Genomic DNA, 19,451 nt, shown 5'->3' on the forward strand with positions numbered 1-19,451 from the left:
GGGCTGAAATAACTAAGATTAGAAACGTCTTTTAAAGGCTATTTTTCAAGCAAAATTAAATAGAGCCTTATTTCTGATATTTTTATTTCTCTTCCATAAATTAAACAGACCTGCCTGCCAACATTTGAGCCTAGAACTATTTATATGCGATCGTTCTAATTTTAAGAAAGGTAACCATGCACTTGCCTTTTTTTAAGCCCCAACTTCAAATTTTCTTTGATCAAGCAGTCTTGCACCGCAAAATTTAAACAGTGGCCATAGATGTAGGTGTCGTTTTTGCAGAATTTCACATGCCTTAACCATGGCACTCGCATTGTCAGTTACAATAACACCCACTTAACCAGAACCTTTCACAATGAGTTGGCTATGTTTTTTAATGCATGAATAAAGGGATCTTTAAGTTTTTGGTTGACACCACTGCACTTTTCAAAATCGAAGTAGAGATGGGGAAGCGCCCGATAGGAGCTCGATAGTATCATGAAACAAAACATCGACACCTCTTGACACCTCTAGTATTCACACTCAATCAAAACATAAGTTTAAGCAGCTGCTGATTTTATAGTTCATTTATAGCTTGTAGGCTATCATATCTCACAGGAGTCGCCATGGGCTTCCTCACAGTATTAAAAAAGATGCGACAGAAGGAGAAGGAGATGCGCATTTTGCTGCTGTGAGTTTTAAGCAAACTTTGCGGCGAGCCAAACAAGTTATGATTCATTGTTATGCTTTTTTGCAGCGGTTTGGACAATGCCGGAAAGACAACCATTCTGAAGCGCTTCAATGGCGAATCCATAGACGAAATCTCGCCCACTCTGGGCTTCAACATCAAGACACTGGAGCACAATGGCTACACCCTGAACATGTGGGATGTGGGCGGTCAGCGCTCTCTTCGCTCTTACTGGCGCAACTACTTTGAGTGCACCGATGGCCTGGTGTGGGTGGTGGACAGTGCTGATCGGATGCGCCTGGACTCATGCCGACAGGAGCTGCAGGTACTCCTCGAGGAGGAACGCCTGGCCGGAGCCACCTTGCTGGTGCTCTGCAACAAACAGGATCTGCCCGGGGCGCTTAACTCGAACGAAATCAAAGAGGTGAGAAAATTAGTCAAATTAAATACTATTTATTAACATTAAACGGCATAACTTTTAGATACTACATTTGGATGACATCACCACACACCACTGGCTGGTGGTTGGCGTAAGCGCTGTCACTGGGGAGAAGCTGCTCAGCTCCATGGACTGGCTCATTGGAGACATTGCAAAGCGAATATTCACATTAGATTAAAGCGGAATCGTTTTACTTTTCCACCAAATACATCTTGTACAGCCTCTTTTCCTTCTCGTCGATAAACTTCGGCACAAAATTTACTCTGTTTATGGTGGCGAAACCTTCGTCGAGCGTCGGTTCCTTGTACTTCTTCTTCATCATGTTGAAGACCATGTCGTTGATTTGCGAGTGTGGCGTTTCCAAGAGTTCGCGAAAGGCAATATTATGCTTAACCTGAGCCGTGGACACGTTCATCACAAAGCAGCGGCAGGGAACTTTTAGCTCGCCAGCCAGGGCAAGGAACTTTTTCCGAGACGCTGCATCCACATTGGTATTGTCCACCACACACGATTTTCCAGAGCTCAGCAAGCGTTTGCAGGTATTCAGACAGGACTGCGTGCTGCCCAAGGTGTCTGCATTGACAATTTCATAGCCGCGTCTCTGCAGCACCTCGGCACAGAAGTGACTCTTCCCAGATCCGGGCAGGCCGACCATGATGATCATCTCACACGAGTCCTCGTCGAAGTGGACATCATTTGGCTCAAACTGGGCTATTTGGTCGTGCACGCAAGTGGGATCAAAGTCGGGCTTGTTCCACTGCTCCAATCGTTTGCCCAGGAAATGTGCTTCTGGTGTGTAGAACGAGAGGCCAATGTTGAAGGCGAAAAGTCGATCGGCCAGCGAGTGATCCTTGCGCTGCTTGGTCGCTCCCTTGCCCATTTCGGGTCTCCCAGCGGCATCGCCGACAAAGAAGCAACGGTCCAGCTGTATGTCTACTCCGTCATTCATTTCGTTCTTGAGGTGCTCCCACATGCCGGGAAGCGGCTTGCGGTAATAGCCACCGCCGATAGCTATGAAAACTTGGATAGGTACACCCAACTTCTTAACAATTAGCTTTATCTTGACCTTGAAGTCATCCAGGGATACTTTGCCGCGTGCAATACCGGCCTGGTTGGTGAAGAAACAGATCTTAAAGCCATCATTGTGCAATTTTTTTAGTTTCTCTGGCACCTCTGGGAAGATAATCTGCCAGTCGTCCGTGGTCTTGGGGAATACATTGCCCGACTTTGTCTTAATAATGGTGCCGTCCATATCGTAGCCGGCAATTTTCCCAGAGGCCACGACTCCAGCGCTGGTGTAGATGACCAATTTTCCATTGGATACTGAAGCCCATTTCTCCTCCACACTGGCAGATGCGGACGCAGCTGGTGCGTCTTCCTCTGGGACGGACACAGTAGAATCCACTGGTGGAGGGCTGAATATTACTTCGTAGCCATGCCGGCCGTAGACAATCTCCACCAGATCGCCGTGCTTCAGCGCGCATTCCGAGTTCTGCATAACCATCACTCCGTTAATGCCGCACGGGTTCATGCCCAGAACTTTCAAGGTAATGCCACAGCTCTTGGGGTCCACTTGCAGTCGAAGCTGCTGCTTGGAGCAGCGCGAATCCCGAATCCCGGTTTCCTTGCTGCGTCCCACAAAGTTCTCGCCCGCGGACAAACGTATGGCGCTATGTTCGGCTTCCGTCGGCCTGAGAGTGCAGGTTCTCGACACAGCCTCTATGCCCACGGATCGATTTAGGTATTTAGCCAACGACATATCTTGGTTTTTTAGAAATAAAAAAGGTAAACAACATTCTTTTTTTGAGGGTTTAAGTTACCATGCTACCCGTGAGTAGCGTGGGATTATTTGGCCGCCCGCCTTTTGAAGGTGGAAATTGCCAAGTCAAAGAATAGATGATGTTGGAGTACTGTTTATAGCTTTACATCAATTTCGTCGATGAAGTCAATTAGTGTTTGGTACGCGCTGATGATTTCTTTTTCAAATTTGTAAATGTCATAATACTTTCTTAGAGATGGGAAGTTTTTCTTTGTTGTGTTGTACTTGGTACAATTGAAAATTGCATGCGAGGCGTTTTCGATACTATCGCATGTATAACTACATGCAGTAGATGCGTTACCACTAAGCAGTCTGTTGATTCTCTTAGCGTCAATGGCTTTAAGCTTAGTTTAATTTAGTAACCACGGTTTGGATGATGTTGAGGGGAAAAGCGAGCAGTAACCTCGGTGCTTGACACTAGCAAACTCGGCGTATGCTCTCTCCCATTCTGCTTTTAAAATTCTGTGTATTTCACACATAACGTCTTTAAGGTTCCAATTAACCACTGTGTATTTTCTTCGTCTGTGGGCTTCTTTGGCTGCTGCGTCAACTGAAGTGTTCTGAGGGATGTTAGTGTGTCCGGGAATGTAGTGAACCTCTACAGTTCTTAGATGTTGATTTTGTTGAATCTTTTCTATGATTTTGTAGGCGATAGATGCGATATTTGCCGATATTAATTTTTATATTATTCCAGATCCCACATACGGTTAATAATTATTTCTCTGGACGTGGACGTGGTGGCATCGCTCGTGGAGCCTTTGGTGATTGAGGCGCCAATGGACGTGGAGCCCGTGGACGCGGAACCCCTGGAGGCGGCAACGCTGGGGGACGCGTTATCTCTGGAGGCAACAACGCTGGGGTACGCGGACGACGCGGAGATGGACATATCAGTAGGCGTATGCGTAGGACCATTGCGTCCATCGTCCGTGCCGTGGGGCGCCAAGCTCCACAAATCGCTGCCCCAGGAGCTGCCCAGGAGTTGCCGCAGAAGCTGCCCCAGAAGCAGAAGCAGATGCCCCACCGGGTCCGGCCGATTGCACTTGTGCAATAATAATTAGAATTATTAATCTTCTCATTTGGCTTGGGTACGGCTAGGGCTCTAGGGCTCTGGAAAGCACGGAATAGCCGAGCAACAGCGTTCGTTTTTGGGAGTGCCCTGTGACATCAGGACTTACTGTTATTCGAAGCCACTGTAGGCAGACGCACAAGGCACTTTTGCTCATGCAACAGTAGCATAAGCAAACGAGTATCGTTCCAATTGCTCAATTCCAGCTAGATAGAACTTTCAACCATGCCCACATAATTTTATCCGATTGATGAATCAATTTTATACTTGATTATGGCCATGTATTGGCCATTATATTTTCTATGGCTTTAATGAGCGAAAAAGATGACCTAGTCATGACTAGGGACCCTCAGCCCTGAAGACATATTTTTATCAAATTTATACATAAATTTTCTACAAGATATGCTCATTTTAGGTAACGGCATTGTTTCTGGTCAATAGGTATCCGTTGAAACAGAGTCTGGCTGGTTTCTGCATTCATTGGAGAATAGGATAACAAACATTTCCTTAATTCTATAATATCCATTTCCCTAGGGTAGACGGAATGTCGCTCAACTCACTTTCGTAAATATACTGTAAGTGGTCACCCTTCTGTCGTGTCGTGCCCTGTAAAAGGCATTTTAAAATCAAATTCAAAGATAAAGTAGCCTTTTCACTATATACTTCGCTAACGATCCCAAATTTTGTCAACTCGCCTTCAGTAGCAAACAATATCTCATTAGATAAAGTCTAAAAAAAAATTATTCAACAAAATGCAAAGAAATTTGTTACTTTCCTTGCGCGTAAGTAAATTGAATATACAATTTGGGAATTGTTAAATATTTCAAATTTGTATTCTAACAGCCGTTGCTCCGGCGGTCCCAAGTGCTGTCTCCGCTGCATGCGACCCCGTGGCTGGTTGCGACCCCGCAGGTGTTTGCGACCCCGCGGCTGTTTCAAACTGGTTCCCTGATGCAGGCTCAGAAGAAAATCAAGGGCAAGCTCTCGCCGAAGATAGCCAAGCTGCAGAGGCAATTTCAGGAGAACAATGGAAAGCCGGTGTTCCTCAAGGGCGGACCCATGGACAACATTCTATATAGGCTGACTTGGGTCCTAGCCTTCATAGGCATCTTGGGTGATGTCTGGCTTTGGCTTGGATATATAATATATAATTAACGTATATAAACGAGTTACACATACAGATACACACAAAACAAATAGTCAACACAAGTACCGCGACACTTAATTCAACCTTTTCTGCACCACATCCCTCCCAAATTCAACATGTAACACTAAATCATACAAAATCGTCGTGTTTTCTGCGCCACATCCCTCCCCAAAAGTAACATGTGACATTAAATCAAAAGAAATATTCCCGTTTTCTGCTGCTATTATTCCCGGCTAGAATAAACCAATTGGGTTTCGATAACAACTTTTTTTCTTTCCGCCGCTTGTCGATAGAGCATTCGATAGGCGTGCAGATGGTTGTGGCGGCGCCAGCGAGATATGTAGATTTACTTGTAGAATTCCAGTAAAATATGTGTCAAATTGACATTTGGGAATTGAGATGTTTTTTAGCCGTTTATTTTTTAATTTTTAATTTCCGATCCTATGGTACTTTAAAAATATAATGTGATGAGGGTTTTCTTTCTTTTAGAAAACTCATCTGCAGTCAGTCTGGTAATATGATTAAAGACATTCCTTTAGCGAGCATATGCATGTTTATTTCTCTTCCTTCCGCTTCGTTGCCCCTACTCCTTCTTGGCAGTGCCCATGGCCAAGTGTGGGTCTTAAGACCACTCGCTGGCCGCACTCTACAGCAAAACCTAATTAACTCATTTAGACCCGTCTCGTAAAAACATTTATATTTTTTCTGCTTTGCCACTTTACGCATTTGCCAAACGAGAAAGAAGAAACACCGAAAAAGACGGACAATGAGGGCTTCGGCTTTGGAGCTTCTCCATGGCCAGAAAGAAGATGAGCTGGGCTCTGGCCATGCAAAATCGTGGCATAATTACTGTGGCCAAATGAGCAAGCAGCCGGCGGTTCGATTTTCGATAGATTCATTCATTCCCCCCGCTGGATGCACATTTGTACTTTTACTTTTGACTGCCGGCTGCTGCCGATGGCGCCTTGAGAATGTTTTAGTTATAATAAACAAAAAAGTCGAAAGCCGACGGCGTTTGCATAATTTTTATAATTTTTAAAATAAGGAAATAAATGTGTAATTTTATTATTGTAATATTTTATATTTTGTGGTATAAATCAAACAAATAACAGCTTTTATTTAATTTCCCGCGCCCTAGTGTACCATACCCCCACCCCCTGCCCATTCTTCATTTATTTTGTGGCGGTAGGTCAGTCCATCAAAAGACCCAAAACAAGAACCAAACTCAAATTTCAGTTCTAGCGGCCAGCAATACTAAACACACACACGCAAAGTACGTGAGAATGCATGTGCACCCATACACTAAAACATGCTGGTGGCAAAACAGAACCAGACCTGAGAGAGTTCAAAAAAATCTGAAAAGTCATACAATCACATATTTTTGTCGAAACATATTGCGTGTGTACTAACACATGCAAAGATGTTCTCTCTGCGCTCTCTCTCTCATGATGACGTCACTCTGGGGTACTGAACGCGCTAGCCAGTGTATACCATCTATATACTGTATGGTTACTGGTTGTACTTGGTACAATTGAAAATTACATGCGAGGCGTTTTCGATACTATCGCATGTATAACTACATGCAGTAGATGCGTTACCACTAAGCAGTCTGTTGATTCTCTTAGCGTCAATGGCTTTAAGCTTAGTTTAATTTAGTAACCACGGTTTGGATGATGTTGAGGGGAAAAGCGAGTAGTAACCTCGGTGCTTGACACTAGAAAACTCGGCGTATGCTCTCTCCCATTCTGCTTTTAAAATTCTTTGTATTTCACACAAAGCGTCTTTAAGGTTCCATTTAACCACTGTGTATTTTCCTCGTCTGTGGGCTTCTTTGGCTGCTGCGTCAACTGAAGTGTTCTGAGGGATGTTAGTGTGTCCGGGAATGTAGTGAGCCTCTACAGTTCCTAGATGTTGATTTTGTTGAATCTTTTCTATGATTTTGTAGGCGATAGATGCGATATTTGCCGATATTAATTTTTATATTATTCCAGATCCCATATACGGTTAATAATTATTTCTCTGGACGTGGACGTGGTGGCATCGCTCGTGGAGCCTTTGGTGATGGAGGCGCCAATGGACGTGGAGCCCGTGGACGCGGAACCCCTGGAGGCGGCAACGCTGGGGGACGCGTTATCTCTGGAGGCAACAACGCTGGGGTACGCGGACGACGCGGAGATGGACATATCAGTAGGCGTATGCGTAGGACCATTGCGTCCATCGTCCGTGCCGTGGGGCGCCAAGCTCCACAAATCGCTGCCCCAGGAGCTGCCCAGGAGTTGCCGCAGAAGCTGCCCCAGAAGCAGATGCAGATGCCCCACCGGGTCCGGCCGATTGCACTTGTGCAATCTGCCCTATTCTAATTATTAATCTTCTCATTTGGCTTGGGTACGGCTAGGGCTCTAGGGCTCTGGAAAGCACGGAATAGCCGAGCAACAGCGTTTGTTTTTGGGAGTGCCCTGTGACATCAGGACTTACTGTTATTCGAAGCCACTGTAGGCAGACGCACAAGGCACTTTTGCTCATGCAACAGTAGCATAAGCAAACGAGTATCGTTCCAATTGCTCAATTCCAGCTAGATAGAACTTTCAACCATGCCCACATAATTTTATCCGATTGATATATACTGTAAGTGGTCACCCTTCTGTCGTGTCGTGCCCTGTAAAAGGCATTGGTCGTTTATGTTTAAATTTTAAAATCAAATTCAAAGATAAAGTAGCCTTTTCACTATATACTTCGCTAACGATCCCAAATTTTGTCAACTCGCCTTCAGTAGCAAACAATATCTCATTCGATAAAGTCTAAAAAAAAATTATTCAACAAAATGCAAAGAAATTTGTTACTTTCCTTGCGCGTAAGTAAATTGAATATACAATTTGGGAATTGTTAAATATTTCAAATTTGTATTCTAACAGCCGTTGCTCCGGCGGTCCCAAGTGCTGTCTCCGCTGCATGCGACCCCGTGGCTGGTTGCGACCCCGCAGGTGTTTGCGACCCCGCGGCTGTTTCAAACTGGTTCCCTGATGCAGGCTCAGAAGAAAATCAAGGGCAAGCTCTCGCCGAAGATAGCCAAGCTGCAGAGGCAATTTCAGGAGAACAATGGAAAGCCGGTGTTCCTCAAGGGCGGACCCATGGACAACATTCTATATAGGCTGACTTGGGTCCTAGCCTTCATAGGCATCTTGGGCGATGTCTGGCTTTGGCTTGGATATATAATATATAATTAACGTATATAAACGAGTTACACATACAGATACACACAAAACAAATAGTCAACACAAGTACCGCGACACTTAATTCAACCTTTTCTGCACCACATCCCTCCCAAATTCAACATGTAACACTAAATCATACAAAATCGTCGTGTTTTCTGCGCCACATCCCTCCCCAAAAGTAACATGTGACATTAAATCAAAAGAAATATTCCCGTTTTCTGCTGCTATTATTCCCGGCTAGAATAAACAAATTGGGTTTCGATAACAACTTTTTTTCTTTCCGCCGCTTGTCGATAGAGCATTCGATAGGCGTGCAGATGGTTGTGGCGGCGCCAGTGAGATGTAGGCTTACATGTAGAATTCCAGTAAAATATGTGTCAAATTGACATTTGAGAATTGAAATGTTTTTTTGCCGTTTATTTTTAATTTTTCATTTCCGATCCTATGGTACTTTAAAAATATAATGTGATGAGGGTTTTCTTTCTTTTAGAAAACTCCTCTGCAGTCAGTTTGGTAATATGATTTAAGACATTCCTTTAGCGAGCATATGCATGTTTATTTCTCTTCCTTCCGCTTCGTTGCCCCTACTCTTTCTTGGCAGTGCCCATGGCCAAGTGTGGGTCTTAAGACCACTCGCTGGCCGCACTCTACAGCAAAACCTAATTAACTCATTTAGACCCGTCTCGTAAAAACATTTATATTTTTTCTGCTTTGCCACTTTACGCATTTGCCAAACGAGAAAGAAGAAACACCGAAAAAGACGGACAATGAGGGCTTCGGCTTTGGAGCTTCTCCATGGCCAGAAAGAAGATGAGCTGGGCTCTGGCCATGCAAAATCGTGGCATAATTACTGTGGCCAAATGAGCAAGCAGCCGGCGGTTCGATTTTCGATAGATTCATTCATTCCCCCCGCTGGCTGCACATTTGAACTTTTACTTTTGACTGCCGGCTGCTGCCGATGGCGCCTTGAGAATGAATGGGGCATCTAAGTGGCGGCCACATGGCGAGTGGATCACAGTCTAGTGGCTATGTCCGTCTGCGAGTATCTGGAGGTGTTGCAACAGCAAGGCCCCCGAATTGAACAGCTGAGGAGCTTTGCATAAGCTGAGCAAATGGTTAGCACCCCGAAAGGCTAAAGTTGGCTCTTGGCTCGCAGAACTGCAGCACAGCACAGCACCCAGGCCCAGACCCATCCTGTCCCGCACCCATGTATGGACATGTTTCTCTTTTTAGGCGGAAAACAAACTCAACTCAGACACTGCCACCGTCATCGACACCACACCGCCAACGACCGGTCACCAACTCCCACAGCTCCCCCCCAGCTCCAGACTTTGGCGAAAAACGTGTCGCGGCAATTTCCCATTCAATTGCAGCTTTTCCATGTTGCATCTTTTCTTGTGTCTCGTTTCGGTTTTTGCCTAGTTTTTCGGTTCGCATTGCATATGCATTGCAATTTCTCCGCCGCCGCCGCCTCCGGCACCGTCGTCGTCCGTCTACTCATCTGCCCGAATGCCGCTGGATGGTGCATGGTTGGTCTCGGTCTCCGCGCTTGACTTACATAAAGCTAGGAGCACACGCTGCCGTTGGACACACACCAAAAACTTGTTTTGTCTTTTTCGAGGAAACGACAGAAGCGTCACTTGGCCCATGATGGCGAGACATCCAGAGGAGTGGAGGTGCAGAGGGAAAGGTGGCCCATAGGAGACGGTGCCTCCGATGATCATCAGCTTTCGGCTCAGCTGTGGCTGTGGCTGTGGATATGTCTGCGGATGACGATGACGATGAGGTTATTGCTTTGACTATTGCTACTGCCAGTGACTCCAGCTGCTGGGGAAGCGGGGGACTCTTCTGCGTTGGCGCCTTATGTAACTTGGATATGTGAGGGGGGAGCGATGGCCAGCCTATGTACGCGTATGCCCTGGGTACCAAACATTTTGCGCACTCATCTTCATCCCCAGCCAGCAATTACACTTTTGTCATACTCTCGGATTCTGTCTGTCATCAATAGGCTTGAAAAGTCAGTTTTTTTTGTCCCCTCCTTATACACATCTTTGAAAAATGGCCTCCTCTTTAACATTAATCATATGCCTGGAATCTTCTTGTGCGCATCTCTGCCACAGCTGCTGCGCAGAGGTTTCGGTGTCGATTAGCATGTTCAAATGGACAACGATGCATGCACCTGAAGATATCAGAAACTGCAACTGCTGCGAAAAAGAAGGCTGAATGGAGTCGTCTCTAATGTTGCGTATACGCCAGCTATTAAACATGTCGCCGTGATGCGACGAGATGGAGCCCAAGGATAATCGAGACAAAATCAAATCCAAGCCACATCTAGTCACAATGTTTTTTTTTACTAAAATATCGCTCAAATTCGCAATATTTGGCAATTGCAATGGATTCAGGGCGTTGTCTGCCACATTCGAATCGATTTTAATTTGAAAATTTATGCGCGTCTGCCCGGCAAATGTCTATTGCCAGCTTTTGCTAGTGCTCTCTGGCTCTGCCCGAGTCGGCCCAATTATAGTGTCATAACAATTACGCACGAATAATGAGTTTCTGTTTGAGCCAAAGCTGGGAAAACAGAAAATAGCAACCACCGCCACAGCCAAATCATTGCTGTCTGGTGTCTGGTGTCTGCTGTCTGCTATCCGGCGCTGACCTAGTAGACGACGTGTTAATGATGGATTTGTTGAGATATGCCTTCGAGTATAATAAAGAGGTTGAGGTTCATTAAAGTTGCAAAAAGCGTGTAAAAATAGACGCAGAAGCGAATCGAGTGATGGGTTCAGTGTAAACATCTATAGTTTAGACATGGGGGGAGTGCATCCCTGAACCTGTCTTCGAATGCGACCTTACAACTGTTACTCCAATTACATGGCAGAAAGTAAAGACCGACAAAATAAAAAGTGAATTACGACATCAGCTGGGAGGGAGAGACCTTCATCTTCGTCTTCGTCTTAAGACAGGCCACAATAAACCAAATTAACGGCTCGAATGACAGTCCCGGACAGTGGCAGTGGCAGCCCCAGCGCCACAGCTGATCAAAACAGACCAAGACTCGAAAATGATTTAGCGTCTGCGTCTGCTGCTGCTGCTTTTGAGTGTTAAGTGTTGACTTTCATCTCATTGTTGCCCCCAACTCTAATTGCAGATCGCGCCCCGGCCACGCAACGAAGCACGCCGCAAAGTCCTTCACTTTGGAGCATGAATGCTGTTTCAAGGGGCTAACGCGCCCTTAGCCAATGCTCCAGAGGAGGATTTGGTTACAGCTCCGCGAAAGTACTCGTATGTACGGAAAGAGGGGAGGGAGATGCGATGGTAGATAAACCTCATTTACTTGAATTTACTGCCAGTTTGATTCAGTTTCATTTTATGGTAGTTTTGTCTTTCGGAGAGTTGAGGGCCTCGCTTCTTACATGCCATCCCTCAGACGGCCTACAGGTGCATCTGCTGACATAATGGATCCGCATGGAGACTTCTTTCACTTCTGCAAGAATTCACAGATTTCTGGTTTCATTTGGAGGTCAGATCGGTTTCATAATCATCCGCTTCGCTCCCTTTTGTGACTCACGCAATGCGAGTGCGAACGTGAAATGGAAACGAAAATTGGCATTTGTTTGAGGTCTTTAAACTTCTTTTTGTAGCAGATCTGGCTTTGATGGCTAAGCCTCACACTGTCTCTCTGTATGTAAATGTAAATTTAATTTAGCTCCTTGGGAAACATTAATTATATGCCCTGTGCCGTCGTGCCAGAGCCCTACTGCTCCACTTGAAGATTATACGTATTATACACCCATCTTCTCTTTCTTTGTCTTTCCCAGTCGCAGTCCATTTCGTAATCGTTGAGCTGAAGCGACGGGGCGATGGGGCGGTGGAGATGGGGATGTGGATGTATTGTACGATGCACAAGCATCCTCCACACTTTTCTTTCGGGAGTTGGAAGACAATTGCATTCGTAATTTGAATTGCCATAGGGCAACGGGAAATCTGAAATGATGTTTCGTCATGGGAACCGAAGGAGCGCCGCCGTCCTTTATTGCAAAATATTTATAATTTAACCACTGTGAGACTGGGCATGGGTCCTGCTGGATGCCTCGTCTGTCAGGTTATTTACCCTACAGATTAATCGCGTTGGGAAAAATCACTTCCTGGTCCAGGGGCTATGTCGCAAGTCAACCCGACGATGTCGACGATGTCTCGATGTTTGGCCGGGAAAAGCGAATCGAAGGAAAAGTGCCAAAGAAAATTTCAAATACCAAAATCGTTAGCGACATTTTATTTTATTTTGTTTTATTTTTGTTTCAGCTTTTTGTATTTTTGCCATTTGGAAATTTTTGTTTTATTGTGAGAAACACAGCAACAAATGCATCGGAGCACTGGGCAGTGGGGACTGAGGAGCTGCTGCTGGGAGAAGAAGATGGAGTTGGAGTTGGCCAAGGCGCCGTCGTCTTCTGCCCCAAAACGAGTTGAAGATGAAGGTACCGTGCCCCCCACTAGTGTGTGTGTGTGTGTGTGTGTGTGTGTCTGTGTGCGAGTGTCGGCGATAATGATGTTGCCGAAGATAGCGAAACGAAAACCCCAAGCGAAGAAAACGACGAAAACGACGACGACGACCACGACGATGGGTATAAAGAGGGCCCGTCCGGGCATTCGAGATGCATTCAGTCGCTGGTTCCCCACTCGAAAGCAACTAAATTTACTTTATCATTTTACTTCACTTCTCTCCCCCACACACACAAAACTCGTGGCTATGAACTCCTTCTCAGTGGTAAGTAGGATGACCAGAGGACCGACCAAGCGGATTGTGGAACAATTGGATTACCATTACCATCATTACCTTGCATTGCAGTTCTTAGTGTTCGCCCTAGCTGCGCTGGCCGCTGCGGAGCCCCCATCGGGCTACAACTATCCCCGTGGAGGCGGTGGCGGTGGCGGCGGCTCCTCGTTTGGCGGTTCCTCATTTGGCGGCGGCGGCTCTTCTTTTGGCGGCGGCGGCGGTGGTGGCGGCGGCGGCTTCCAGGCCGTCAGCGGTGGCTTCCAGACATCCGAGGGCCAGAATGTTGATCCCGCGCTGTTGGAGCAGGTCCGCCAGATCCTGCTGAATGAGGAGAGCAAGCAGGGAGGCGGCGGTGGAGGTGGTGGAGGTGGTGGTGGTGGCGGTGGCTACCCAAGCGGTCCGTCGAGCAGCTACGGAGCTCCTCCCTCGAGCAGCTACGGTGCGCCCGGCGGAGGTGGTGGTGGTGGTCGTGTGGTCGGCATCGATCTTGAAGGCGTCCGTCAGGCCATCCAGGTTGCCCAGTTCGCCCAGCAGAGCACCCAGCAGGGCGGCGGCGGTGGTGGTGGCGGTGGTTACCCAAGCGGCCCCCCATCCGGATCATATGGCGCACCCTCGAGGCCCGGCGGCAGCTATGGCGCGCCCTTCTAAAACCAGAGGACTCTCAGATCAAAAATCAAATTGCGCTGCCAAAAATGAATACCGACGGAATGGACGACATTTAACCGACTACGACGACGATACCGCAACCAATCCCGACACGACACCAACCAGCATCAAACAACAACATGAACAGCAATTGGAATCAACATGATACTCGTATGTGGGTATCCTGGAACCTGGAACACATAGTTCGACTAGTGATGTGGATGATCCCGATCCAAGTATCTAACCCCCAACCCTCAGCGACTGTAATTCTCTAGCCCTGTCTCTCCTACCCCATCCAAAATCCGATTTCGGATCGAACCAACCCTCAATGAAACTTCGACTCGAAACGGTTTCGTTTTCACCTTTCTTTTTGGAACCTTTGTAAATAGTTTTCTCACTACACACAAAACACACAAAAAAAAACTCAAGAAAAAAGCTGAAAACGAACATGAAAACAACAACAACCATTACAACACCATCAACACCCCAGACAGTGTTATAACGCATTATTAGTTTGTAAGTGTTTTTATTTTATATGAAACAAACAAAGAAACAACAAAAAAAGTATGAAAATAATAAAAAAAATAGTAAATTTTGTCACCGTTAAAATTTTGATCTTTTTACTTTTTTTGGATTTTTTAGACAGAAGATTCTTTTAGAAAGAGCAGTTTTTTTTTTACAGTTTCCTACTCCAAAAACTCAAGAATTCTTTAGAAATCATCATTAGCTTTGTCGTGATAACCATAAAGAATTACAAATGTCGCCATTTACTATCGTACAGGTTTGAAAACTTGAAGATATCGCATTATAAAAAACAATATTACATAGACCAATTCCAATTAAACTCGTTTTTGGGGCCATGCCATCGATTCACTCGCATTGGATTCAAAATATCAATTCGAGTTGTCACTGGCCTTACGTGAGATATCGTACATGAAATACCAACAAGCATCTTCAAAAATCCTTTCACTTTTCAATTCGACAGCCACCCCTCCTCCGGCACTGCCGCACAGCCGCACTTGTGGAGCACGCTCATCATCAATGCCCGTCGTGCAAGTGCTCGACGTGGAGATGGGGCCTGAGAGGCGCTCATTACGCGAAGATTGCGACAGATGCAGTCGAGAGACTGGGTCAAAATGCAGCCCAGGAGGAGGGGTAGGGGGAACGTGGACAGCTATTGGATGGGGTCGTCGACGGACATCAACTATTACCATCCAAAAATGAAGTTGGAGTCTGAAGCCACTTTACCCACATTCAACATCATTAACATTTCCCAATTGAATGCGTGCCGCGGTGGCCTGGCCATCTATGGCCATCTTTGGCGCTGGACGCTGGTAGTGCATCCGAAAACGAGGCTCAGGCGGACGAGCAGCAAATGGAGTGTGCAACTGCAACGGATGTAACAGTAGCTGAAACTAAGCGGCTGCGACTTCCAACAATGTGTTGTGGAATGCAAAGATTACGGCATATGAAAGAGCCACCACAAACACAAAATTACAGAGTGTCTATTTATCTCATGATGTCGTTTGTAGCGCAACAGAGCTATTTTTTATAAAAAAAAATTATACAATACATTCAACTTATCTTTTTATTTGGACCTAGTGCTTATAGGGCAATAAGTTATGCAACCTTCTAAGTAAAACACCAGGATTAATATAATAATTTGGAATGTTTTCAAACCCAGAATTGTTTAGGTTACATTGCTCTTTTCAGTCATTTTCTTAAAAACTGGATTGTTATTAAAAATCTATACACTGAAAGAAACACTGGTATAGAGCAAAAAAAAAAAGAACCCAAAATTAAATTAAATATTCGGATTTTCAATAAAAAAGTGAAATAAAATAGAATTCACAAATATAAATGTATAAAAAGCCTTTTTGATATAAATATAAAATACTTTAAAATATATATATTATATTTCATATACAATTACATATATAAAAAACCATTTTAATATTTCCAATTATATTTTGGGGAAAATATTAAAATCTAAGTGTAACTATTAGGGGCTCAGGGCTTTTTTCTCTGTCTATTAGCTATCAGCAACAAGCACGATTATCTTTTATTCTTTTTGCTAAACGCCATGGCCCAAACGACTTTGAAATTTCCATGTCGAACAATAAAGAATTTATGGTTTGATAAGCATCAGCATTAGAGACTTCAGGTTAGGTAGAGGCGGTTGCCAGGCTCGATCGGAGTACGCCACACTTAGGCGGGCGTCGGCCCCCTTATAAAGTCTGCGAACTTTCTGGGACATAGTGTACACATCTCCGAAATGTCAGTTAAAAAGGCAGAGCCTAAGTGTTGTAGCCTTCTTCTGCTGAGAGCTGGACAGGAGCAGAACAGGTGTTCCACTGTCTCGTCCTCGTCTCTACAGCCGCGGCAAAAGTCATTATGTGCCTAATAGCCAATGTACTGCGAGGTAACGTATGACTGCGTAGACTTTAAGTCTACAGCAATAATTTCCATAAGGGACACAATTTTTGGCTTCAGGAGCAAGTAATGTTTTGCCTATTTTGATAAACAAAATAAAAGATTCTTATCTTAATGAAGGAAGTAATAGGTGCCCTAAAAAGTGGCAGGCCACTATGCAATCTGGGGATGACTGGCAGGTTATATGTATCCAGGGGGTGCTTTTCGCGTTCAGTGTTGGGATGACAGTGAAAACAATGAATGAGTTGGCTCGCGGCTGCTTCCGTAATCTCAGATAATCCAGCGTCGGAGGAGTCTGCAATGTCAGAGTCCCACGTGTTGCGTGGGGGAGAGAGAGATAGAGAGAGAGAGAGAGAGAGAGAGCGGTAAGTAAGCAAGAGAATTGACAAGGGGTTTCTCAGATCATCTTCATCATATAAGATAAGACCCAGAGTTGTCGTAAGAGAGCCGTCAATAGATAATACTTATTTAGAACTGGCAATTCTTGAGATAACATCAACATCGGGCGAAAAGTTTATATAAAGATTGAGAGTACGGCGGGATGCGCTCAAACGCAATTTTTCGCCGGAGTCGGAAAGTGCATAACAAGATCGGAGAATTCTGAGCGTATTCCTGAACGTATCCTTTAAAAATGTCGGCTCTATTGAATGCCTCGATCCAGGCAGCTGCTGCCGTGGCACCCGACTCCCAGTTTGTGTTCAACTCTACGGATTACGTGATCTTTTCCCTGATGTTGAGCATATCAGCAGCCATTGGCGTGTACTTTGGATTCTTTGCCAAGGGCGAGGACACCACCGAGGAGTACCTGATGGGTGGCAAGCGTATGAAGACCTTACCGATTGCCATTTCTCTGGTGGCCAGTCAGCTCTCGGCCATTTCCATTATGACCATTCCGGGCGAGATGTATGGCTACGGCATCAATTGGTTCTTTAATGTCGTCTGCATGGTAGTGGTGGTGCCTCTCCTAAACTACGTGATCATTCCCGTCTTCTACAACAACAACATCACCAACTGTTATGAGGTGAGCGCCCTGCCATTGCGGTTATACTCTGTATCCAGTTTGTAAATAATTTGTGGTTGCAGTATCTGGAGATGCGGTTCGACAGGAAGGTGCGCGTCCTGCAGACCTTCCTCTTCATATCGACCATGTTTTTCATGCTGCCCATCTTCTTATTCTTGCCCTCGCTGGCCTTCTCCCAGGGTAAGATAAAACTCACAGATCAATTTTAAACACCATCAGCATAATGGTTTTCCTCCAGTGACGGGCTTCAATGTGCACATCATCAATGCCATCGTCTCTGGCATCTGTGTCTTTTACACCATGTTTGTGAGTCATAAAGCACTTCCCATTAGATCCATATTCATCCCAATTCTCGATTTTCCAGGGTGGCATCAAGGCGGTGGTCTGGACGGATGTAGTCCAAGCGGGCATTATGGTGGTCTCCGTGGTTTTGGTGGGCGTAATGGGGGCCTATCGTGTGGGCGGCTTCTCCGAAGTCTTTCGCATTGCCGGTGAGGGTGGTCGTCTGGATGTCAAGTAGGTTCCTTCCAAGGGTTTCACCAACAAAGAATATTAATCTTCTGCCTTTGCAGCTTTAACTTGGATTTGACAACGCGCTCCACCATCTGGAACGTCTTCTCCTCGGCCACAATCATGTGGGCGGGCTATGTGGGCCTCAACCAGAGCTGCGTCCAGCGCATCGTCTCCCTGCCCTCGCTGAAGCACGCCAGGAGGTAAGTGGATATATCGATTGGATCCAACAGACTCTCATCATTGGTACACCCAAGGGCTCTGGTGATCTTCGGCTTTGGCTTTGTGATCATCATGTTTTTCAACTGCTTCACGGGCATCGTGATCTTCTCCCGCTTCTACGACTGCGATCCCATTAAGACTGGCCAGGTGTCCAAAGTGGATAAAATGGTGCCGTATTTCGTTCAGGACACTGTCGGACATCTGCGTGGCCTGCCCGGGGTGTTTATCTCGTGCGTGTTCAGTGCGGCCCTGAGCACTCTCTCGGCCAGCATTAATTCTCTCGGAGGAGTGGTTTATTTCGATTACATCAAACCCCACATCCGCCACACAGAGCACAAGGCGAACGTGATTATGAAGCTGTTTGTGTTCTTCTGCGGCATCTACTGCGTCCTGGGCGGCATCGTCGTGGAGAAGTTTAACTCCATTCTCCAGGTGCTCTACTCGATCGGAGGCGTTAGTTTTGGAGCCACGTGTGCCGTATTTATGCTCGGCATGCTAGTGCCACGTGCCCATGGAAGGGTGAGTTAAGGGAACGATTTTTGGAGACAGATATAACTAATATAGCTTCCCTTCCCCTTAGGCGGCCATCATTGGAGTTCTTTCCAGTATTGCGTGCATGTCCACCATAGTGATCCTTAGTTGGGGACGCAACCACTACGACACTCTGCCCACACGCGTCGACAACTGTCCGGCGCCGGCCCTGAATGCCACCACCACAGTCTCCCCCCTCAGTCCGGCAGCCACAGCGGCAGCCCACACCGGCGATGGGTTCAGTATCCTGGATCTGTCCTTCAACTGGTATGTGGTGGTGGGCTTCGCCGTAACATGGCTGGTGGCAGTGCCGCTAAGCTACATCCTGAAGCAGCGAGCCGATGTGAAGCTGGATCCCAAGCTCCTGTCGCCGGTGGTGCAGCCTTTCGTCCGCTACGAACTGGCGCAGGCGGACGAGCTGCACGAGCTGAAGAGCGAGAACAACAAGGCCTGAGGCAGTTAACCATAAGATATGCTTAGGTTGGGCATCGTAAAGATATAAGATAGGGACCCGGTGGTTGATATGAGTGCTGTGCACAGTCAGTGGACTCCAGTACGATCCCATTCCATCTAGATCGGATCTGTCTGCAGAACATCAAGAATTTTGCTTATCTGAATAAAAGGCTATATCACTATTGTCTGGCTCTTTAGTCGCAATCTTTGGACAGCGACATATTCTAAATATAAACCGCAGAAAAAACGAGAATTAGAGCAGTGCCGGGCCCCAAGCGATACATCGGGTAAATATATCAGTCTTTAATCCACAGAACAACCGAGTCATAGTCATAGCCATAAATTGTGGAACCTGCTAAAATTCTTATCGCTGGCAAACACCTAGTTCAGAATGGGCCAAGAGTGTTAAGATCTTTACACACTACCTGGAAGGGTCGTATAACAACTGGCACGCCCCGAATCTCTGTCCCGAAATGGAAATTACACAAAGACAAAAATCTGAAACGGAA

At 46.0% G+C, this 19,451-nt stretch overlaps 6 protein-coding genes across 7 annotated transcripts; 5 read left to right on the top strand and 1 right to left on the bottom strand.

The window, feature by feature from the left end:
- Nucleotides 1-504: 504 nt before the first annotated feature.
- On the top strand, nucleotides 505-1,330 carry LOC108157058 (ADP-ribosylation factor-like protein 2). The gene is made up of 3 exons (XM_017288888.2): nucleotides 505-670; nucleotides 737-1,091; nucleotides 1,150-1,330. The coding sequence occupies exons 1-3, from the start codon at nucleotides 606-608 to the stop codon at nucleotides 1,282-1,284; spliced, it is 555 nt and encodes a 184-aa protein (XP_017144377.1). The 5' UTR covers nucleotides 505-605; the 3' UTR covers nucleotides 1,285-1,330.
- LOC108157057 (uncharacterized protein F21D5.5) lies at nucleotides 1,101-3,124 on the bottom strand. Its single transcript, XM_017288887.2, has one exon. It carries the CDS (start codon nucleotides 2,863-2,865, stop codon nucleotides 1,297-1,299), a length of 1,569 nt encoding a protein of 522 aa, XP_017144376.1. The 5' UTR covers nucleotides 2,866-3,124; the 3' UTR covers nucleotides 1,101-1,296.
- Nucleotides 3,125-3,306: 182 nt separating this feature from the next.
- On the top strand, nucleotides 3,307-8,615 carry LOC117187116 (cytochrome c oxidase subunit 7A-related protein, mitochondrial-like). 2 transcript variants are annotated; one of them, XR_004471897.1, is made up of 3 exons: nucleotides 3,307-3,356; nucleotides 6,927-7,989; nucleotides 8,051-8,615. XR_004471897.1 is itself a non-coding variant. In XM_033389091.1 (2 exons), the coding sequence occupies exons 1-2, from the start codon at nucleotides 7,960-7,962 to the stop codon at nucleotides 8,360-8,362; spliced, it is 342 nt and encodes a 113-aa protein (XP_033244982.1). In that variant the 5' UTR covers nucleotides 7,878-7,959; the 3' UTR covers nucleotides 8,363-8,615. The 2 variants fall into 2 exon arrangements, 1 of the variants encoding a protein (XP_033244982.1); XM_033389091.1 differs by lacking the exon at nucleotides 3,307-3,356 and having other exon boundaries at nucleotides 7,878-7,989.
- LOC108154393 (cytochrome c oxidase subunit 7A-related protein, mitochondrial) lies at nucleotides 4,664-5,396 on the top strand. The gene is made up of 2 exons (XM_017284657.2): nucleotides 4,664-4,773; nucleotides 4,835-5,396. The coding sequence occupies exons 1-2, from the start codon at nucleotides 4,744-4,746 to the stop codon at nucleotides 5,144-5,146; spliced, it is 342 nt and encodes a 113-aa protein (XP_017140146.2). The 5' UTR covers nucleotides 4,664-4,743; the 3' UTR covers nucleotides 5,147-5,396.
- Nucleotides 8,616-13,003: 4,388 nt separating the features above from the next.
- LOC108157149 (putative glycine-rich cell wall structural protein 1) lies at nucleotides 13,004-14,369 on the top strand. Its single transcript, XM_017289057.2, has 2 exons — nucleotides 13,004-13,118; nucleotides 13,200-14,369. The coding sequence occupies exons 1-2, from the start codon at nucleotides 13,101-13,103 to the stop codon at nucleotides 13,773-13,775; spliced, it is 594 nt and encodes a 197-aa protein (XP_017144546.2). The 5' UTR covers nucleotides 13,004-13,100; the 3' UTR covers nucleotides 13,776-14,369.
- A 2,376-nt stretch (nucleotides 14,370-16,745) lies between these two features.
- On the top strand, nucleotides 16,746-19,126 carry LOC108157148 (sodium-coupled monocarboxylate transporter 2). The gene is made up of 7 exons (XM_017289056.2): nucleotides 16,746-17,226; nucleotides 17,289-17,406; nucleotides 17,465-17,532; nucleotides 17,591-17,742; nucleotides 17,799-17,939; nucleotides 17,994-18,477; nucleotides 18,539-19,126. Exons 1-7 carry the CDS (start codon nucleotides 16,837-16,839, stop codon nucleotides 18,941-18,943), a joined length of 1,758 nt encoding a protein of 585 aa, XP_017144545.1. The 5' UTR covers nucleotides 16,746-16,836; the 3' UTR covers nucleotides 18,944-19,126.
- Nucleotides 19,127-19,451: the final 325 nt, after the last annotated feature.

The sequence above is a fragment of the Drosophila miranda genome, chromosome 2 (genome assembly GCF_003369915.1).
Source record: "Drosophila miranda strain MSH22 chromosome 2, D.miranda_PacBio2.1, whole genome shotgun sequence".
Taxonomy (NCBI): Eukaryota; Metazoa; Arthropoda; class Insecta; order Diptera; family Drosophilidae; genus Drosophila; species Drosophila miranda.